The sequence below is a fragment of the Mercenaria mercenaria genome, chromosome 11 (assembly GCF_021730395.1).
Source record: "Mercenaria mercenaria strain notata chromosome 11, MADL_Memer_1, whole genome shotgun sequence".
NCBI lineage: Eukaryota > Metazoa > Mollusca > Bivalvia > Venerida > Veneridae > Mercenaria > Mercenaria mercenaria.
In genome coordinates this window covers 45,210,663-45,234,964 of record NC_069371.1, presented here as the reverse complement: position 1 = coordinate 45,234,964, position 24,302 = coordinate 45,210,663, and the positions used below count along the sequence as shown (strand labels likewise).

General features: G+C 32.9%; 1 protein-coding gene across 1 annotated transcript; it reads right to left on the bottom strand.

The window, feature by feature from the left end:
• Positions 1-208: 208 nt before the first annotated feature.
• On the bottom strand, positions 209-23,670 carry LOC128546559 (uncharacterized). Its single transcript, XM_053517314.1, has 9 exons — positions 23,528-23,670; positions 18,697-18,779; positions 14,427-14,498; positions 13,991-14,126; positions 11,200-11,294; positions 10,263-10,340; positions 7,611-7,857; positions 6,681-6,956; positions 209-715 (listed from the first exon to the last, which is right to left on the bottom strand). Exons 1-9 carry the CDS (start codon positions 23,610-23,612, stop codon positions 462-464), a joined length of 1,326 nt encoding a protein of 441 aa, XP_053373289.1. The 5' UTR covers positions 23,613-23,670; the 3' UTR covers positions 209-461.
• Between the last annotated feature and the right edge of the window lie 632 nt (positions 23,671-24,302).

Sequence of the window (24,302 nt, the reverse complement as noted above, 5' to 3'; positions counted from 1 at the left end):
GACTATTACACTATTAACGCAGTTTTACCTATGAACAACTATTAATAGTTGTTTTGGGGACTTCGTAATTATCTGTCCGAATACCATGTTGCTTAAAATTGTAAAGATCTGGATAATATTTACACATTCCAATGTCTTTAGTGCTGATCACAGACAAGACTGCTAATAAATGCATGAGCCAAGTTTCTTCGTTCTTCAAAAAGATAAATTAAGAAATGCCATTTTTATTAATAGGTCAAAAATGAAAGCATTCTTAGAGTTGGTTCTTCCATAAAAGGAAATGTCATGAATTTTTAATATTTTGTGTCTTTAACTTATTTATTCACACAAGCAAGAACTTCGATGTTTTGTCTTCGATGTCCTTGATTCAAATGATAGATCGTAAGTAGTAAGTTCCATTAATGTAGAGAAAAAATCTTAGCATCAGGCTTTTCGAACGTAGAAATAGAAATCAATACAGTCTATGTTTGTTTTCGTTCACAAATAAAATGTCCTCGGTCATTGCAATTCAGGTCGTGCCATTTAAAATGCCTGTTGTGGGCAACATTATTATATATGCTGACGCAGTCTTGGTCATTGCCGTTCACTACATGATCCGGCTTGTCCTTATCCCAATCAGCTTCTTTGTCGACTAATGTTTGACCATCTGTCCAGGAGAAGTGGTTATTGTTATTGAAGTCTTTTGCTCCTATCCAGTAGAAAGGGTGATTAAATTCTGAAATTGTGAATTATGACAAATCAGTATGTTTCTCTATAAAACTTCCACAAACAACCCAAAAACGTATTTGTGAATGCAAGTCCGGTATTTCAGCAAACTTCTTGTTGAAATTGTAAATATGCCGATAGCAGCTAGTAGAATGGTTAGCTTTTTCATTTATATTTGACAATACTGGTCTCAGATGTATCCCAAACAAGAAAAGACCCGATAAACACTGTCAAAAACGCTATCAAAACCATGTTTCACAAGCGAAGTGTTGGTCCAATAAACACTATCCAAACCATGTTCCAATTTCACATGTAAATGAGCTAATGGATCGCTAAGTTACGTAAATATTGGACTACTATGTGTCATTTAACAACACGCTAATTGAGCCTTTCTGTTTAAAGGATCAAGCATTATTACAATAAATGTTATACAAATAATTTGTTAATCATGCAGCTAACAGAAATTCAATCGTTGTAAAAAATGGATAGACAAAGAGAAACACACATTTATTTAGCTAGTTTTCATATTGCACAGCAAGTACGCCATTTGAATCAGCATTTCAAATACAACTATGTTAATACTAAATAAAATATTGGAATTCTATCATATACTTATTTTATTGAAACCTTTAAAACTCACAATGTAAATATGTGTTTATTTATACTGAATTGTATGTATTAAGAAAATACATTTAATTGTAAATGATAGAAAATAAATGAAACAACAACCACCATTTCCTCTTCAATAAACCAATTCTGTCCATCCTCTATTCTTACTACCTACAAAATGCACTAATTTATGTCCCTCTATTACATAATCCATGCCAACTAGAAGATATGCTGTGAAAGTAAATAGAACGGATTTAAACTATATGTTTTCTGATAAATGTGGCAAAAGCCTTCCTAATTACTCTGTAAAGTTAAAGACCTAGATCCTGTACTATATATAGATGAACTAAGAAATGGATAGATCCGATCTGTCATTTAAACCAATAATATAAAAAAATGGCCAATAAGATAAAGCGTTATCTGTCCATCCACAGACTTTATTGCTAAGGCGCCATTGTGTCTCACAAGCTTGCTGTAACTAAGTATTATTTTTATTCTACAGACTGTAAAGTTCTAAATAAAGACAGTTTTCTTTTACGTTCTCGACATGGCAATGTGTGTAAAAAGAGATGCTTTACATATTAAATGTAAATATGACCTCTAAAATACTCTCCTGTTAAAACATTCTCGAAACGTGTCAAGAACAGCAGTTGTATGCTTGATTTTATTAATATTGCGATTCAAGAAATATATCCCGCGATTTGCTTTCCGAGAAAATGATTTCCAGTCTTTAAAATCATTCCTGTGCTTGTAATTTCAATTACAAACCGCGAAATATTTTCCATTTTGCATTTTGCAGTTCGAATTTCAAATGCGTTTCTCAAATTCTGGTTAAGATTCAACAAGTTGTCTTTTTGGCGATGCTAGGAAAAGAATATGGGCTGAGTACACTGACCTCAGATCAAAATCAAGGCCAGTAGGTAAGGTTAGTTTGGTTTACTCGGCAAAGAGAAGCATGAACGGAAAAATTGTGAAAACGTAGTTCCACATTGGGACTATTGTTATGTTCAGAAACACCAGCTTCAAGAGTTTCTAATAACAATGTACCCTGTGTATGCTGGAAACCGTATAAATGAATCAGTTGCACAAAGTTATGCCATTTCTGACTCCCCTTGAATACCAAGGCAACAGAAATCAAGATTCCCGCCATCAAACCGTGGTCAGGGCCAACGAGTTCCCATTTGGTACGTTCAAAAAAGAATGTCTTGATACGAAATCAAGCGTCCCGAGGTCTCACGAAAAACATCTCGGTCGGTGTAGCAGACTTTAGCGAAACCCCAATAGGACAAAAGGGACGGGGGATGTCTAAAGTATTATAAATGACTGTAATTTGACATTTGCCTCACTGAATGCCAGTTACACGAAACAGAATCTCTTTTTCCTGTATCAAAAACAAATATGTATGATATTGTATATATTGAAGGTTATTTTCAATAATATGCGTATATTTTAAAATATTTTGAAGTTTGCAATTCAAATTACAAAGCGAAAATAAGATTGAAAGCCTGAAAAGCCCAAACAATACCATGTTTCTGAGAAATTTCATCGCAGTTCAATACATATATTGAATCTAATGTAAAAAGTCATTTTGCAATTCGAACTGTAAAATGCAAAATATTTTGCAGTTTGCAATTCAAATTACAATGCGCAATTGAAACTGAAATCTTGAATTCTGAAACGCAAAACAAAGATTCATTTTGCAATTTGAACTGCAAAATGCAACATATTTTGCAGTTTGCAATTTAAAATTATAAAACGCAACTACGATTGAAACGTTAAATTTTCAAGTCTGAAAACCCCAAACAATGCCATCTTTCTGAGCAACTTCATCGCAGTTCATATTGAATCATCTTGCAATTCGAACTGCAAAATGCAAAATATTTTGCAGTTTGCTATTCAAATTACAAAGCTCAAGTGATATTGAAATCTTGAACTCTGAAACGCAAAATACAAATTTATTTTGCAATTCGAACTGCAAAATGCAAAATATTTTGCAGTTTTCAATTCATATAAAAAACGCAAATAAGACACTGAATTGTTAAATTTTAAAGCCTGGAAAATCCCAACCAATACCACTTTTCTAAGAAACTGAAAAGCAGTTTATATATTGAATAAAAAATAAAAAATTATTTTGCAATTCGAACTGCAAACTGCAAAGTATTTTGCAGTTTGTTATTCAAATTAAAAGTTTCAAAGTTTATTTCACTCTCAGTTCGTATAATATATATAAAAACATGAATTACAAATCGAAATGGACATTGATATCCTAAATTCTGAAACGCAATATAAAAATTGTAGTTTGGAATTCAAATTACAAAGCGAAAAGGACATTGAAATACTGAATACTGAAACGCAAAATAAAAACTCGTTTTTCAATTCAAACTGCAAAATGTTTTGCAGTTTGAAGTTCAAGTTACAAAGTGCAAATAAGATTGAAATGTTAAATGTTAAAACACGATACCATATTTCTGAGAAACTGCATCGCAGTTCAATACATATAGTAAATCGACAGTAAAAATTCATTTTGCAATTTGAACTGCAAAATGCAAAATTTTTTGCAGTTTGGAATTCAAATTACAAAGCGAAAAATAAAAACTAGTTTTGCAATTCAAACTGCAAATTTTTTTGCAGTTTGAAGTTCAAATTACAAAGTGCAAATAAAATTTAAATGTTAAATGTTAAAACACGATACCATATTTCTGAGAAACTGCATCGCAGTTCAATACATACAGTAAATCGAAAGTAAAAATTCATTTTGCAATTTGAACTGCAAAATGCAAAATATTTTGCAGTTTGCAATTCAAATTACAAAGCGCAAAGGAGCCTAAAAGGTGAAATTTTAATGTTTCAAAACCGTCATTAACATCTTTCTTGGAAAGCAAATCATGGATCATTTACATCTTGTATTGCAAAACAAAAATCCATTTTGCAATTCGAACTGCAAAATGCAAAACAGTTTGCGGTTTGCAATTCGAACTGCAAAATACAAAATGCAAACAGTTTGCGGTTTGCAATTCGAAGCAGACCAGCTTCACGCCTATAAAATCGGATCTATCTATAGGAATCGGGAAGTTATTCTATTCAATGTATGTAGGTGTCTCATAAGCCAACTTGGCTGGCCTTTTCAGTAGGGGTGACACTATAATAAACAAATACACTTTACTTATAGATCCCCCTACCCAAAATTCAATACACAACTCCCGTCTTATCTGCTACTTATCAGCGATTATGTAACAGTAGCTAATTGGTGGGCAACTAGCACAACAGAGGTCCCCACTGGATCATGAAAATATATGGAGTAGAGTTGAAAGCAATTCATTTTCCTTTATTGAATGTAGAATAATAAAAATAATCATAATAATATAGTAATAATAACAATGATAAAATACAGATATAGTCACAAACAATATCTGCTATTATCATATAATGAAAAGGCCATAATTATACTGGTGGAAGTGATTATTGTACGTATATACAATAGTTAAAATGATTTCTTATACGTGCAATCACAGGTTTTAGAGGATAAAATCAAGTTATTGTGTCATCTATACTGAATTTTCAATTTCAATAATAAGTTGCATAAAGCGTACCTTTTTCATGTTTTACTTTATAACACAGAAATGCACATTTGAGTTTTCAATCTAAGACAAAAGTCCTTAGCAGTAAAGCAGTAGCAGTAAAATAAAACTTTCACCTTTCTCTTAAATATCAAAATTGAATGTGATAGAATACGAAAAGACAACACTTTTCTTCCTAAAACATGGTGAAATTTGTAATATATTCCTAAATAAGTGTCTTATAATTTTATTATAATTATGTTTGAACGACAAACTTATTTCTTTTAATAAAAAAAATATCAAAAGAAGTAGATATAATTTTTAAAGTATCATATATATATAATTATACGATTGAAAATGAAATACACTGTTTCTTCTCTCATGAGCTGATACATGTATAAGGTAGATTGACTTTCCAATAATAAATGGCCCCTGTTTATTGGAACCATAGTGTGAAAGTCATTAGCCCCCAACTGCTAATGAGACAGAAATCCCTTGGTCCACTGCCAAGATCTAGGTCTTGAATAACTCTCTTTAAAATCGCGATTAATATAATGAAACACGTTGCGTTAGTCATCCATTGCAACCATTTCTTGATTGTTTCAATGGATCGCTAATGGAACTCACTAACAAACACCAAAAATGCGGTTTTGACAGTGTTGATAAGGTGTTTTTGATAGTGTTTATTAGGATACAAGTAGTCTTTAACTTATATGCAATTAGAAAAAAGAAGAAAAATTGTTTAAACTGGCATTCTGTTCGTGAGAAAAAAGATATATTAACATTAAATACGGGTACTATGGGCTAGTTTAAATGCGGTCATGTTTCGTAAAGCGTTAAGAAATCAGTTTTAATAAGTGTTTAATATCACATGTCTATGGTAATTCAAACAAATTATAATCGCATGAAAATACACATTTACATCATTTTCATTCTAAGAATTTAACCTGTTCTACATAGCTTGACATGTAAAACAAATCCTAGGCAGAACATTAAATTACAGACAATCGGATAAATAGTTTTCAGTCTTTTGGGAAAAGCCGTTGTTTTTTTTTTTTAATTATTTCACATTGGGAAAGTGGTGCACATAACAGCATTGTGAAACATCCTTTGCATAGTAAAACAACAGCTGTCGAGAAGAATCGAGTTATGTAACTATTCAGTCTCTTGCTTTAGCACCCCTTGGAATGAATTACACTGACATTCTTATGAAAGCTAGTTACACTCGCATTCACCCCGAAGAATTGATACCATGACGCCTAAATAATTTCGCACATTTGTATCTTCTCAGTCACTTTTGTATGTTTTTGGTTTTAGCAATGACGGTAGACTTTGCAACATTCTTCAGGTTCATCCTTATAGACGAGTAGTCACGGTAGTCACGGTATCATCTCAACGGAATGAATTACATTGTCGCCCTAACAAATTGAACTTTTGAAAGTTAGCAATACACTCACATTCGTTCCGTAGAATTGTAACCATGATACCTAAATCAATTGTTTTGTCTTTTTCCATCGTCTTATATATACTCCTGGTTTAGCTCCCGGGGTCTAAACCAACCCAGGAGTATATAAAGGTGACTCAAGATACCGTGAGTACTTGTCTATTAGAATGGACCTGGGGTTAAACCAGGTATATATCATTTTAAGTGATATAGAAGATAAAAAATCGAAATAATTTAGGCGTGAAGGTACTAGATCTACGGAATGAATGTGTGTGAATAACTGTCATAAAAAGGTGACAGTGAAATTCATTCCGTAGAAATAATCCCCACGGGGTCTAATCTGTTAGATTGCCAATTATACTTACTAGAATTGCTTCGTAGGAAGTCTCTTACTAATAAAGCCTTTGCCTTAGTATCTAAAACAACAAGATCATCGGCTCCATTTGCTTTGCAGATTGCTCGAGCTCTGTCCCAGGTTACTCCTTTAAAATGATTAACAACATGGATACAAAGCTGTGCATGCACATGCACATTTTGTAAATACACGAAATGTGTTTTGTGGCAATGCGTAGACGATAGAGTGGTCATAGCTGAAGAAACGGTTTTCAAGTTTGGCTTAGTTGTAGCTGTCTGTTTGTTTCCTAATGAAAGAAAATAAACAAATTGTGTTCTCTATTTCTAATGCCACATCCATAAACTGGCATGATGATGATATCCCCACAAATGTTAGGCCGTAACTATTACTTACGACCTTTTTTGACTTCTACATTTTCAAAAGCTACATTGAAAGGGCCATTACCAGAACATGAAATACAAATTTATTGACCTGAGAATAAAATTTTGCTAATAATATAAGGTCGTATCTTTTACTTACGACCAAGTTTAGGGTACGTTTTAGAAATAAGGTAGTATCTGCTACTATTAAAATTGCTTAATTTGTTATTTGTACAACAGTTATATAGAAATAGGCCGTTAGTGGCAGATACGACTTTCCCTTACTGACGAATGCAAAAAAGCATATAAACATTTTTTTCAAATTCTATTAGTTCACTATGTATGTCGCAATCGATACTTAGCAGCTCTCTCTCTCTCTCTCTCTCTCTCTCTCTCTCTCTCTCTCTCTCTATGAGGTTACAATATAGATACGAACAGTTTCGGTGAGAAATCTGTAAAACATTTTTATTTCTTAAGATTTCTTACATGTATTGTTTTTTACTTACGACCTTTTATTTCTGGGACGCTGATTAATTTAATACGTTTTGTTTATAGGTAAATTCATGAAAATAAGGCTCTACCTTCTGTTGTGTGATCTTTCAGAGACTTAGTTGTCAAGGTGTTTGGTAATTCTGTTGTTTGTCCCAGATGTTGTTGGAGAGTGGAGTGTTTATCTGGCAACGTTGTCCTAGCATCAGAGATGTGTGGATGTAATGTTGTCGTAGCGTAATTTGAAAGGGTTCCACAACGATCGTTACAAAAGTCTGTATTGCAACATATGGGATTGCAGTTTTTACTTCCGAATGTTTGTGTTATTGCATTACATGCCTGAAAATAAGCATTAGTTTACGTCATGGTTTAAGCCAGTGTTACTTTATAAAATGTCTGTGAACTACAGACTTAAATATTGAGGCACAGTGCAAAAGATCTAAGTAATAAAATAGAAAATTCCACATAAACACACATAACCATGTGCATTTTTTATACTGTCGTCGATAAATATTGCTTGGTAATTTATCATATTTCCATTGAGCCACAAATTGACTGCATTAGTAATCTCAGGTCAAAAACCATGTAAATAAAATCATGTATTAATGCTACACATAAGATCTACAGTAAACCGATAGAGGGTCACGTTCAAATGACCTATCCGGTATCCCAATCAGGGCATTGCTTTCGCAATTTTGAAAGTGAAAGAAGATGCATGTATTTTGAAAACAACATCATGGCTGACCCCTCATGTTGTTTCTTTGCGCTTTGCAAAGAAATAAAAGAAAAAGAAAAAGAAGACAGATATGGAGGACTTCACGCATCGAAAATAATTCTTTGTTCCTGTTTAAACTTATCGATTTTAATTTTCCCAAGCATCGTGTAATACTTCGTCAACGTTAAGTCAAACGATTGCTGAAGCAAATTGTCTAATTGGTTCAGATGGAAATAGATTGGTGGAAATAAAAAATAACAATATTGGATTATTTAAATTGGTCGCCATCAGATCTAACATTTAGGAAGATCGATTATTTTAGTCTGATTGGGTCAAAGGAAACATCTGGCTTTAGATTTTGGAAACGAACATATGCACGGAAAACGAAATACACACAAGTAAGCTTTTGTTATTATTGACATTCGGTTTGATTTTATCTTATGAATGACAGGTATGTCCATGTATTAACATTTTTGCCCAAAGCAATGAAACTTCTTACAGTAATTGCAAATTATTAGTACTTATGATTAAAATGTAAGTATGACAAGATGGTGTATACAGGACATGACGTTCTAAATCCTTAATAGTTTCATTTTCTTTAAACTTGATTCTCAGCATGCACAAGCATTTGCTTCAAGAAAACAATGTTTCTCAGTCAAAAAGTAATGAGTGTCTTGAAATGTCGAACATGGATAACAATTCTAGTTTCAATGCCAAAAGGCAATGGAAGACCATCAACCTTGATTGTATAAGTGAGCGGATGAATGCACAACGTTTGATACAAGAGGAACAGCACAACCAGAACGTTCAAGAAATATACGAAAAACAAGGGAAGAAATGAAAGGAAGTCATCTGTACACAAGTACATCAAACTTTATAGAGGACTCAAAGCAATTAGCAGAAAATATGTATTTTTCTTTATTGCACATCAAGCGAAAAAGAGGCTTATATTTCCAAAAGCGTAACAGAAATTGACGCCGTACAACTGGGAAAATTTTGTTTCCTATTCCTAAAGTTGCATTAATCCAAACCATCTTAAAACAAAACAAAATTATACTGTTAAGGGTAGTCAGGAAAAAAGTGCCAGTGACTTAGAACTTTAAAAAAAGGTTGCATATGCGAATATTCCGGACGGTCTTCGGTCTCAGGATTGTCTTTGAATATTTCATACAATGTCTATTAGTCAAACTGTTACCGCTAGCAATTCTGTTTTACCGATATGATTTTACAGGAAGAATGGAAATAGTTCATGTTTAAAACCGATAGATAGAAAGATCTGATGATATTGTGTACTTAAAGATGGGTGGTTATCAGAGAGCGCATTTAGTCTGTAATCGCTTGACCTCACATCTAAAGGATTATATGGTATTTTGTCTTACAACGTTATATTTCGTCAACAAATAAACAAGGTCTGCAATATTTCTTCGGTCTATGTTTTAGACAACCTATACAATACATGTCTACATGTTTATATGAATATGGTAACTTCTGAAACAAGTTAAACTATACACATTTACAAGTAGGTTTACCTTTATATTTCTGTCTTTATATTCAAATACCGTTTTCCGTTTTAGTTTTTGTTGGGTTTAACGTCGCACCGACTCAATTATATGCCGTATATGGCGACTTTCCAGCTTTGATGGTGGAGGAAGAGCATAGGTGCCCATCTGGGCGTTATTTCACCACAGGCGGGCGCCCTGATAGAACCACCTACCTTCCGTGAGCCAGTTGGATGCTTCCTTACATGAAAAATTTAACGCATCGTGTAAGACTCAAACCCACAACGATGTGGGGCAAGTGATTTGATGTTAGCAACCTACACCATTCAGCCATAGAGCCCCCCGTTTTTGATTTACTTATATTAGAAGTTGATGAACGTATATGTGCATTTAAATATCTATTCTTGTCCGGGTCTTCACTAAGACACAACAAATCCAAATACTGAAACATTTCTGCGCTTTATAAAATAATATCAAACAAACATATTTAGCTTATAATGAAAAACATATTAGTATTCAAATTTATTTACCGCCTGCGTTTCACATCGACCTCTGTATATAGTGCCAGGACGGCTATTCAATTCAAGTGGGTGATGCAACATGCACAGCTGAAAAACAAACTTGTAACATCAGGCTTCGGAGGTGCATGTTACCACATCTTTCGACATGACAGTGGTCTTACTAATATACTGCATCAGGTAATGATTAGCGTAAAAATTGTTAAACATTGTGTAAGTGATCTTTTCTGATAAATTAATATTCTCATTGATTTTTGCAAAATTATTATCAAAAGTAGAAAACAATGTTCAGAACAGAGTAAAACATCCAAATAACCATTGTAAATGAAATGAAGAATACATAATGTGAACTGTATTTTAGACATGGTATGGTGGCATATTTCTGCATATTTATGTAGACAGTTTTCTCTGCAAGGGGTTTCCATTCTTATTATCATAACAGTGCTGATTAACTGACAAAATTTAGTTAACGTAGGTGGCTATGTGGATGACTAGTAGTGGAACTTTTCTACTTGCCAGATAGCAATTGAACAAGTGGCATTTTCAAGAAAAATAAAACGAGAAAAATAAGTGGCCATGTGATTGGCAGATATATTACACCATAAAATCTAAAATAAGATTTCCTTTATTTTCACAGAATATATATGTGTTTCATACTAAGCCTTGTAAAGTCATGAAACTTATGTGTGACTGACTGTCTTTCAGACTTTGCAAAATTTGTAATATATTGTGTTTTGGTATTTTGTGTGTCTTTTGTAGGTCTCAGATATGAGAGATAACGAATTGTGCAATCATTTTCTGGTAAATTAAAGTTATAACAGTATAATGTTTAGGATTAGGGTTCAGTGAGGGGAATGATGCAGTCCTCCGTGACATCATGTCTGAAAATCAAAATAATCTATACTATCCACGAAATTACTTCGTTTAAAGACATAAATGAAATGCGTACTTCATTTTTGCCACAGACAGTAACATTGGTACAATCTTCGGGGTTTTGCACATCACACGTGTAACAGTACGGACCGCGTTGCTCAATAGGGATTTCTGAAAAGGAACGATTATTATCTGATTTGTTTTCTTTTACACCTAAAATGTATATTTCATAATAATACTTATCATCATAAACAGATGATTGATATCTAAATCAGTGCCGTTTAAAGTAACATAAATTTTATCACCATATATAATTATATTCACATTATACCGCTATGACGGATTCTCTTTAATAAAGTATCTAAATCTTCTACTCATTACTGTAAAATAGATCAAAACCTGTCGGATGACGTGCTAAATGAGTCGTTTAATAATTATACTTAAGGTTACGATTAATTCCATGAAGAAAAGTGATGAAATGTAGCTGTTAAATGTCGGTGCTAATAAGGTCTTCATAAATATGAAAGTCGTAGAATTTTATAAATTTGTTTATTTTGGGACCGCACAAAATGTTCACAGACTATTGGTATAAAGTATAATACATATAATAAAAAGAAAAAAAAACAGCTAGTTGCGTCCTTGCAAAGAGGAATATGTCTATAAATAAAAATTAAAGTTGAATCTTTTGATTTCACTGAATAAAAATTCTATATATGTTCGTGCATGATATTTGTAATTTTACGCAACCAATTTATGATGATTCGAAATTTATGTCCTTTCTATATTTAGCCCGGCTTATTTATAAATCCTAAAATATGGCCGAACCTTGCACATTTTAGTAGAGTAGAGACTTAAGATAATACATTTCTTAAAGAACAATACCAGAAGATAATTTCTGGATATGGAACACTCGAATCAGTCAACCATGAAAGCCTGGGCAAACTGTTTTATGACGTCATCATTAGGACAATTGAATTCGTAAAAATTATTTGATCATATTAAGGAACGTATAAAATTTTATTGCCCTTTTCTACATTTCTAATAATCTGCTGACTACACAATAATATTGGGCTATGTAGAGCTACTCAAAGAAACATTATTCTAAGAAATATTAAAGAAAGGTTACTTTGTAAATAACTGGTATGAACACGGATAAATTATCTAAAACGACGTATCACAAATCGTAAACTTTACATCCTGTTTTCAAACAAAGACAAACTTTTAATAAAATAGTGTGATAGAAAAGAGGAAGCATGTGTTTATAAAAAGATTATATCGCTTTAGAATTCTTCAGACTATAAATGCCTTTTTGGGTCATTTTAAACTTGTCCACACATACCGGGGAGATGTCTCATGTTTTGCTCATTCTAAATGTTGTATATTTCTTGTGGATACGAACTAAACCTCGTATTTATGTAATAATCAATTCATACGCATGTCGTAAGTCGAATTAAATACTTTTTTTTATACTGGATATTCACAGTTTTACTTACGTACATGCAGAAACTAGAAACTAGTATTTTGTAATTTAGTTATCTATGGCAAAAATCAAATTCTACCATATTTTACAAATAAACGATATTTGTGTTGTCATGACATCCAAAATTGTAATGCACTCATGTACAATTAGTATACAGAGGTGTATAGATAAAATGCCAAAGATGAAATCCAAAATATTAATAATAATAATAATAATAATAAAAAAACAGGGTTAGGTTATTTTTCATTTAAACGTGTTTCTAAATATTCAGCTGTGTGATGTTAAGGTAGTTCTGCACGTTTGGATCGAAATTATTTCTACAATGTATAATTTGATTAAACTCTGATTTTTTAAACTGCAGAATATACCTAGAAATTTAAGCGAATAAAAAAGATAGGGTCGTGCTTGATTTCTTGCTAGACTGATTTGAAAAGTAGGGACCTCAAGCAATATTTCATAATGGGAGTCAATGGGAAAACCATAACATTCATAACATTTTCGCGAATAGAAATTTTTCTACAATGTAGATTTTGATGAAACTTCTCACAGTTGTAAATAAAGGCATGGCCTATAATTTGATGAAATAAAATGTATAGGTCCGTGTTCTTATTTTTGAGATACTGACCATGATTAAAGTAAACCGGACATTTCACGCTAATTTTAAGACATTATTTTGAATTTGTTAACGTGTGATATGTCTTAATATCATATTTTGACTTTACAAATGTAGTAATAATGCCATTATAATTAATTTACTCCCAGGTTGCAATTAATTCATATAATGCTTTTCATTTTTTATACGCCGAATCCAGTCTTTATTCTACGTTTTCCGGAAAAAAGTACGGTTTATCAAACGTGCAGAACTACCTTAAGTACGTAATATGCATAATCGGTTGCAATTAGACGCCATGCACAACTATGTCAAACTGCTTTCATGACGTTCTACACGTCACGTCTCTAAATGTCTTTCTTTAAATCATTGTAAGTCTTGAAAGAGTGAAGATAATTTCTTCAAATTTTCAGATTTTAAAGGTCAAACAATGCACTTTATGAACATTTTGTTATCTCAGTTTTGATTTTCTTTGTTAAGTAGTACAGTTTTTTTTTCATGGTGTGGTCCTATTAATTTATTTGTTAATATTCTGCTGATTTCAAATCTGTATCATAATGTAAGAAATAAGTTACAAAATTATTCTTATAGGACATTATCTCGTAGATCTTGTTCGAAGACAATATAACTAATAAATATAGAAACACCGAGGCATATAATAACTGGCAAAACTCTGCTTTCTCATTATTAATAAGCTATTTAAAATACATATAATTCTGTATCATATTTTTAAATAAAAAGAGGTTCTGTTATTTGACAAACTTGTTTTATACTTACCGTGTGTTCCGCATCCTCTCATGTTGCAGAAATCACCAGCACAGCATTCTTTACACGTCAAGATATCTGTCGAGCGTGTATTCACAATGTTCGCTAATCTTTTACCAATGAGAAGAGTCGAAACGGAAGGACATTGCTAGTAAAATAAATTTTTTGATATTGTCATGTTTTATCTTTAATATATGAGAGAGCAGTGTGTTAGATAGAAAACAATACTGATAATTAAATTGCATTAACAGTTGTTAAAATCCCTTGTTGTTCTTCACAAATTATACCGTAGTCTATATATAATTATTATCACATCTAGACAGAGAAACCATTTCGAACCCACGTACGAGTTTCAATTTCAAAACACCAATCACTCCATATGTTAAATAAAAACGAGCTGTGGTAGTCTAGATGGATGATAGTAAAATTCAAATAATAAGTCACGTACTGATTTTGGTAGACAGCCGGAATTGAAAGCTACATTTCTGCTTGGTGTTACAACTTGTTCCGTGAAACAAACCTGAAACATAGCCGAAAATACTGATAAGGTATTAAACAAAAATAGCAGCTATTTTAACCTTTACGCAGCTAAATTTCTGAAATGGACTGGTCCATCATCCACTTTGGGCAGTAGCAGTTACTATTCAGAGGGGTGTCCACTGAAATTTTTTTGACTGAATAGTGAGCAGTGCAGACCATGAATACGGACGTGCAGGCTGATCTTGGTCTGCACTGATCGCAAAGGTAGAATCGCTTGCCGCCAGCAGGCTAAATGTTAACTTATTAGAGATTCATTATTTTCACCGTTTGATGGACATTTTTACAAAACACATTATTTCCTAAGGGCTTTCGTATTTTTCGACTTAACAAATCACATCAAAATATTTTACTGGTTTCATGCGTTTTCTGCTTTTTGGCTGTCAAAACAAATAAAGGACAGTACAAATATAGCATGTGTCTCTTCCCTCTGTTTTATCATCTGACATGTCAACCGTTTAAGGTTTTGTCCCATTTTAATTTGTTGTCTTTTTGTAGGGGAAGATGAATCATGTGTCTTATTAATGTTTTACCCCTCTTTTACAGACCAAAATGTACACTTGCGGCCATTTTTAACCCGACACTTTTTAAATCCTGTTTTTTCCAATATGGTTCAATGTATTAGTTTGAAACTATACACTGTAAATGTAAGTGTTAAGGAACTGAACACGCTTTGAACGCCAATTTGCAACAGATATTGAACGCGTCTTTGCGAATAAAATCCTAATACTAGTGTTCAAATTTTTAACACTAGCTGCTCAAAGAAAGAACGCCCGATGAACAGCCAGCTGTTCTGTTGTGGAACACCTTATGAACAGCCAGGTGTTCTTTTTTAACACCAGACATGTTCTATTTTTAATGTTAGTGTTCAGACTGGTAACACCTACAGTTTCGTAAATGAACAGTCTGTGAACACCCAGGTGTTCTTTTGTTTAACTCCGGACGTGTTCAATTCCAATGCAACAGATATTGAACGCCTAGAACATGTTCAAAGACATGGACGTTAAGAAGTTGAACATACTGCATTCAGTTTTGAACACTGGATAAGAGACATGTTTTTTCTAAGGGATATTTGTTATACATAATAACATTTACTGCTGAAAAAAAAACTTTATTTCAAAAAACATTTTGAAGAAAAACTACCAACATCATGTGCAACTACTTAATCTGACTATTTTACAAGCTTTTTATGTACATGTATAGTGTTCTTTAGTTGTATTTTAAACATACCTGAAAAAAAAACTGTCACAAAAACATAAAAGAAGATATTATGCTTTGAACATAATTTCCTGTAAAAGTGTTCCCTGTCCTAAAATTTTTAGAAACTATGTAAAAAATTACCATAATGAAAAAAATATTGACAGAATTTTGTACTCCTGCAAATAGACGATGGTCATAATCCAAGTTTCAAAGATAAAATGGTACTTAAGAAAAATTCAGGATATTTTTTTAACAAAAAGACACTGGCACATGACTATGACTTTTTCCCAAAGCAAATAAATCAGGTAAGGTTGGAAATACTAGTTACAAAATTATTTCATCAGTGGCACAAAACCAACATTTCGACCAGACATAACCTTGACAGACTTATACAATAATATAGAAAGATATACTACTATTTTATTCTTGCATACAGCTCAGAACAGAAGAAAGTACACATTTATTTATGAATTACTGTAATATGCAATAATATATATATATACAATTTCATTTGTAAAATGTTAAAAACCTGCTCAGTCCCAAATGCATTTAGAAAATACCAACATGTCTGCTCAGAACTAATAGTAACATTTTGAGAATGTCAATCAACTTGTTCAGTAACAGTAAGTCCATTTTGTAAAATATGTTCCTGCTCAGTACCAAAAACACTATTTTGAAAAACCCAGTAATATTATTTGAAAAATGTCAATCTATCTGCTCAGAAGAGACCAGTGGTATTAGCATTACTAAAAACTATTCTCTATCTTGAAATGCTGCATTTCATTTCAGCAAAATACAAACCAGAATGATATTTCAGAAGAAAGAGTGACTGCTAATTTTATTATCCTCCCAATACCTTAACCATGTAACTCATTTATTTAAATACTGTTCTATACTTCTCATAGAAAAAAATGATTTTCTTAACTTTCATTTGTATACTGTTCTTCAAATACAAATTGCTGCGAGAATCCTAAAGACATTGCTTAAGAATGATATTCAATGTCGAAAACACAGAATGTTGCAAATAACTGAACTGCAAATAACACTGTACTCTCCCTATTGCACCTAGTGGCAGTACAATTTCCTACTAAATAGGCTGTCTCTGCTTTGTCATTTCTGGTAAATATCACTAATTTTGGAGGAGTGTTTTCTTTTACCTCCAATATGACCTCAAAGTCCTGTTCTTTAACAACCTGGCAAAAGAAAAATGGATTTCATTGTATAAACAGCATTTAAATTTCTCAATACTGGAGCATTAATAAAACTATTTGCTGTTTTAAAATAGGTACAGAGATGGGTATTTGAATGTTGTATAAACCTATTAAATGCGAAATAATGCTTTATGTTAAAATTAGGTATATATGCTGATGTAAAATATCATACACCTTATTCATGAAAATCAGTAATTCAACTCAAACTTCCAAAGGCCAGGCACTGTTTTATAAGAGCAGGTTCAAGTCCCAGCTAAAGGTTCAGAAAATCATACTAGCACTTAATGTGAGTATTGTTCAATGATTCTAGCGTACTAGTTTGTTTAACAGAACAGAAATATCATCTAACTTTAACAAACAAACCTCAGTGATCACTTTAGGAGTCTGGAAATGACATATCTATGCCCTTCTTATTCCGATCAAACTTTGTTTCAACTTTTGTTCGTTATACGCTTTATGTAGAGCTATCAGACAGTTTCATTGTTTGAATAAGCAGCCAATTCACCTGCTCAAGATGTGACCTAAAATAAAAGTTAAAGCATTTCATGTTCTTTACGACTTTAGTTCAGCATTTGCAATACAACGACAACAACAACATAAGTGCTGCCTGTTTGAATTTACATGGAATATCTATCTAGTAAACACTATAGATCTGGCGGGTGGAACTTAAATATAAATTATGAACAAAGTATTCAAGCTAAGAAGATATGCAAATAGCAGAAAAATTACTTCATAACAAATTATTCCGGATTATCCTTCCAGTTTCCTGTTTCCGCCAAACTTGAGACGCTTGTTGATGACGTACTCACGGTACTGATAGACGCTTTCTTGAAAAATTCTATTTTTAGACATACTGTGACACCGGCGTTCTCAGATAGAACATGCAATGAATGCCCCTGTTCATATAAAATTTCCTGTCAATGTTTTTATATAGTTATTTCATTTTTATGCATTCACTGAAACTTCAATTAACAATATATCGGTAAAATAACTTACCCCTAGTTCATTAAAACTCAAAACAGTAAAATATGTCTAGACTTTTCTTGGAAGGCGATCTAATATTGAATGCTGGCGTTCAAATCAAGCGTTCCAATCGTACACAGAACACTTGTACTAAACATCGGTGTTCAGAGTATAACACGTAGTATTCCAAAATTGAATACAGATGAACGCGTCCGGTGTTCTCTCCATTTACAGTGTACATAAAGTTGTTTGGCTATATTAACTGTACTGAAATTATAAAATATTTCAACCCGTGACAATCCAACAGTTTTGCGCCTGGTACTTGCACGATTTCAATACTTTGCAACAGGAAATTTTGGTAAGCAAAATGTCGATTTCTATTTTCATTCAGTTATTCTACAATTCTATTCATCCTATAAAACATAATTTAGCTGTTAAAATTACAAGGGTTAAAATGAATATCCTACAACGCGGTCGCACAATCGGCATGTTGCAAGCCGGACATTCACTCAGACACCTAAGTAAACCGGATTTTATTTATATAACGATATTTTGACTGCAAATATTTACAATAATTTAAAATAATTTATAATACGGATTTTCATTTATCAGTGAAATTTAATATCGAGTTATTTTCTGTACAGGTTGTGCGAGTATTTGGCCCTTGTGCAGGGATAGAGAAATATTCCCCAGTGGGTCATCCGGAACTACGTGTTGTCGATGAGACAGAGGTGTGTGCATGTTGTGTCTGATGAGTTAAGTTACAAACGTTTCAGTTCAATGCAATAATTGTATTTTGGTCATTACCTCGTCAGGATTGCAAACTGTCAGCTTCAAACAGTCATGTGGGTATGGTACATGTTGGCATTCAAAACACTTTGTACCATAGCCTGTAAAATATCAAAACTTTTTGTTTAATATTACATTCAAGAAGAATGAATGTTCGAAATAATTCGTTCAGACGATATTCTTATAGGTCATGCTGGCTTCATTATGTACAACAATGAAATAACAAAATCGATACAGCTGTATCATATTAATTAAGAAATAATATTTAGCAAAAGAGTGTTTTAACACTATTTATGCACGATGGGCGGTTATACGTTGGGTGTAATAATTTCACGAGGGCGCAGCCCTTGTGAAATTATTTGTACGATGTATTACCGTCCGAGTATATAAAAAGAGTTAAAACACGGTTTTGCTATAAATTATTTCATTTCTAAAATGCTCTTAATCTAAAACAACAAATAAAATATAGAAGCTTTCTTTCTTGGTCGCAACAAAACCATTGACGTCATCGCACGTTAACGTGATGTCATTGTAGCGTAAGCGTATTTAACAGAAACAAGCATATTAGAATTTACGATCACTACCAAATGTAAGAAATACTGTTTTCTAAACATCAACTCAAATGCCATAAATTAGGAGCTGTGTCCTTTTACGTATTTGGCTACTTTTACATGTTAATATACAGCTTGTAATACTATTTTACTTTATAAGTATTGTAATGTTACCCGCAATTTCCATTTTGGTATGCATTTGGAAACATCTAGAACAGTTATCTCTAGAAAAGATCAGCTCAAGTAAAAATTAGATGTAAAAAGCTTTATCTAATCAAAATATAACCACAGAAATGTATCATCTACGTAAATGCATCCCGTGTCCCGTGATACAATAGGGTTTTATAATAGTAGCTACATCTGGGATGCTGTATTTGGATCGAGTGGGTGAAAGCGCTGCGTGCGATCCGAACCGGCACAATCGACGATGGCGGATACAATATGCATGATCTAGCTACTGTTAAATGACCCTTTCTTTATATATTTTCACTTTTTTGTTTCTTGTTTCTACCCTTACCTATTATCTTTTATTATCGTACGAAATCTTCAATGTCTATCAATGTTAAAATAGAACTGAGTGTTGCTTTTGTGTCCGCTTTTTACAGAACTGTCTCAGGTAATTAGAGTTATTGTTGTAAATGTTGCGCAGCGCAGCGCAGTGGTCGTGCCTCGCAAGGGTTGCGTAGTACAAAGGTCGCGCAGCGCAACTATTTTGCACACCACCCTATCACATTTTTGCACACTACCCTAATGCGCAAGAGTACGGGTATAAAAGCTTAGAATGTTTTTTTTTAGGGGATTGGAAAATAAATGAATTAGTTAAGAAGGGAATTGAAGGACAATAATAATGCCAGATTTATAGAAAAGATGTTCTGATTGAATGATATTGAGAAGTTTTAAATATGATTTTGTATAACTAAAAATGCTGTGCTGCAAAATAAATAACTGCTTTTGCTACTATACTCTGTGTTTTAGTTTTGTTTGACCAACATAGGAAAATTCACGTTATACGAGGGAAATAACGCAACACTATACCCGCAATTTCCATTCCAGTGTTGCGTCCAAAATGTCCAAAATTTCACTATTGTAATTTTTACAAATAAATGATATTTTATTCTTGGAGAATTCCAATAAATTTCAGAAATCCATCAGTTTTTCTACTTAATTTTAGATTGAATAAATAACTAAAATTTAACTATGACGAAATATTTTTCTGTATGAAAATCAAAACTTTACGACCTGATCTTACCAAAGAAAAATACAGAGTTAAGAAAAATAACAAAGAAAATTTTTGCTTTACTAAATTGACCTATAAAAATTTAATTAAAAGAACCGATCATTTAAAATAAGAAGAAATCAACATGTTTTAGTTTGCATGATTTTGATAGAGAGAAAAAAGATGGTTCTCAATAATTAACCGATTTTAATGAAATTGATAAAACCGCCCATAAGATTTTAACCATATACAGTTACTTCATCTTTATTTTTAGCTTTTGTCATAGGTAAATGCAAGGTACATTAGGATTATTATTTGTGTTCCATATTTTCGATGATGCTAGAAAAATAAGGATCTTACATGCTTGCCTGTATAAGACAGGGTATTCCCTTACCGAGAGACAATAGGGAATGTAAAAAACCGCTAGCGAGGTTAAAAATCCATTCTGTCCAGAGGAGGTTGGGAAACAGCAGTGATCCACAGGCAGACGTGTAAGATAGTTACTGGAATTATGTACAAAGTTATAATGTCAAATAGTGCTAACCAGAGGTCCTAGACACATAATCAAACATTTTATTTAATAAGCCTGTACGTGTAAAGAATGGATTGAAATTTAGAGCATTTTGCCTAACTTATCAGTATTTTTCTTTCGCTATTTGAGGGATTTTAATGAAATTAAAGATTTTAACGTTGAGATAGATACATCAAAGCCGCGACCTCAAAGAGCTAAGTTCAGTGATCTGCAGTGTTCTTGCTTGATCTACATGACTGTTTTGACATGTTGGAGACCTTATCTCTTTTAGGTTTATAAAGTAAAATACGTGCTTGCTTATGGTGTTAACTAGTGCTGACTGAAGTCACTTAAGTACACGCTTCTTTAACCTTTCGGCTGTTAAAGTTCTAAAATGGGATTGGTCTATAATTCAACTTAAGCAGTATCATTTATTATTCTAAGGGGTGTTCATTGAAAATTTACCGACTGAATACCGAACAGCGTAGACCATGATCAGTCTGCTGGTCTTGGTCTGCACTGGTCGCAAAGGCAGAATCAATTGTGCTAGCAGGCTAAATGTTAAACGGAAATATTTATTTTCTCTAGCACTTGACTTTTTCCCCCACAAAGTTGGCAAGAAAAGCTCAACCTTGATATAAGATATATAACTCTCGCGCTGCAGTTTGTGAATGCATGCGTAAATTCATACACTACTACAATAAAATAGTACTGTAAAAAGAAAAGAATCCTTTGTTTCACTTTTTTCTTCTGTTATTTCAAGGACACGGTATGCAAGAAAAAGCATTTGTCATTGGTTGTATGTGTGGATAGAAATATCCGGGTTTTTTCCAAAGCCCTATTACCGCCTTTGCAGTTACATTTCTATCCGCACCTACGACTAGAGAAAGAGTCTTCTAATCCAGCTGCAGGAAAATAAAAATAAATCAAGGATAAATAAAAACCCTTGTGTCCATTGATAACATTGGTCTTTCATAACTAATTTCATATCAAGATATAAGACCCTTAATAATAATGTTTAAAAAAATGCATTTCGCTTTGTATATTCTTAAAGATGACCTTGTTTCGTACTGTGTTGCAATTTTTAACAACTTTTACCCTGCCGTTTTATTTTTTAATTTTGTATAATTTATGATATTTCATCAAGCTCAAGTAGAGATAAACTTCGAAGTGATGGCCACTGTCCAAAAAGTTTGCAGAGAATTCATTATTCCATTGATTTTGATAAAAGAAACGTCAAACTATTGGTAAACAATTAAAAAGCACAAATTAAAACTGTCAATATCCATTTTGTTTTCTATGGTGCCTTAGGTAAAAGGATTTTATGAGATAGAATTCTAACTCCAACATTGAAAAATTATGGTCGAATCCTGTGGGACTGTTTTAAATTTTACTCACTTCTTTCAAAAATAACCTTGGGGCAGAAGCAAAAGCTACCTACATTTCTTCCACAATATGTAATCTAAAAAATGAAGGCAAAATAGAGAACTTTTACCGCATGTACCTCAGTTTTTTTAAAGCTGTCTAACTCTGACCCTTCTGTTAAGAAATCGCATATCAAATGAAAAATATTGTACAATAACTCAATAATAAGTCCTGAAAAAAGTGAAAACTTACTAGAAGAAAAGGAAACTAAGGGGAAAAATTGGTCCCAGTGGGGCTTGAACAGGCTACGTCCACATGAAACCTTTAAGTCAAAATAGGTTTAAGGTTTTGAATACGGTACATTATTATAGGTCTACCTTAACGAACATTTTAGCACCTAAAAATGTTCCAAACAATGTTATACCCAGTAAAGTCGAAAGGAAAGCTTGATTTTAGTAAAAAATCAACTACAATTTATTGTTTTAGAAGAACATATAACATACATAACTAGACAGTACATTGGCAAAAATTCTATGTGTATTGATGGTAATTAGGGTGTAAACCGAAGAAAATGTAAGACTATTTTATGAGGAATGAAGCTCGGCAAGTAAAATACAGAACGTTATATACACTTGATTGCGTTACGTAGCGACAAACCGGAAACTGCGTTGAGTTAGGTTTTCAGTCGATTGTTCAGAAACAAACCCGGTTAATTCTATGAAAATAAGCACGATTCGTCTTTAAAAAATAACGATTTCAGTATTAAGTGTTTGATAATTACTTGATTCCGATAAGCACTGTATATGATGCGATATTCTAAAAAAATGTCAAAAGTCTCTTTCCCCGGTCGGGCTGTAAGGAAGGGTTTGAACAACGGCACAAATGCCAGCTAAATGAACACTCGTCACAATACTAGAGATAGACACTCGTCACAGTACTAGAGATAGACACTCGTCACAGTACTAGAGATGGACTCACTTGCGCTCCTGGTTCGCCAGTCGTTTTCATTTGATTCGATATATAATGGGTAGAAACCCCTACAAGACCGGAAATGTGCCAGTTCGTATGCTTGTTCTGCGTAAAATTCATCATTCAAACAACGTTGGAACCATCTTACCTGATAAAGCTTGGCCAGTGTGATGACATGATTAGAACTATAAAAATTATTATGGCAAAAAACCAAATGAGAGATAAAACTTAACTCACAGCGTGTTACAAACCCAAATAGTATGCCAAAGGAAATCAGTCTCGTCATTGCGTGAATTGCAAAATAAATAACAACCTCTAACATTAAACTTTACACTCCATGTTTCAAAACCAAGTAGTTGTTAAACTGATAAGGAGTAAGGCCAAACTATACACCAACTGATTTGAACTATAGTTCTCAAGGGGCAGGACATGAAGTGGTTGCATACTTGGTTCAAGCGAGCGAAATGGTTGCAAACTTACATAATGGCGGATATTTTCTGAAATCATCGCGTGTTCACTTGTTTTTTTATCAGGTAAGCGGGTTTCTATGGTATTTTGAACTCTATGGAAATGTGCATGCATCAGTTCTATTTCTACGTCACACTCGGTTTTGCTTTTCAGCGTTGTAGATTTCGAATTCTCGGAGTTATTGAAGTTATAAAATTGTCATGTTCATGTTTTGATATTTGAATTGCGTCGTTTCTTGCCGTTTTTTACATTCTAATGATCAAACTGGCCTGTTTTGGTGCCCTTAAACGAGACAAAACATCTATTTGTGAAGAAGTCTATAAACGTTTGGCTCTGCATGTGTTCTGCATTGCAATTCCTTAAAGGTACAAGGCTCTGGACATCCTGGTAATGTAGCCATTCCCCATTCGGTAATCAACACCAAACTTATTATACAGCACATGCGTCTAGAATAAACAGTGTCTTAATTATGTTTTTAGTTTTATACTTTGATTATTTTTTAAGTTTAGTGTTTAGGTGTTTGTGCTTGATATGCATAATTATA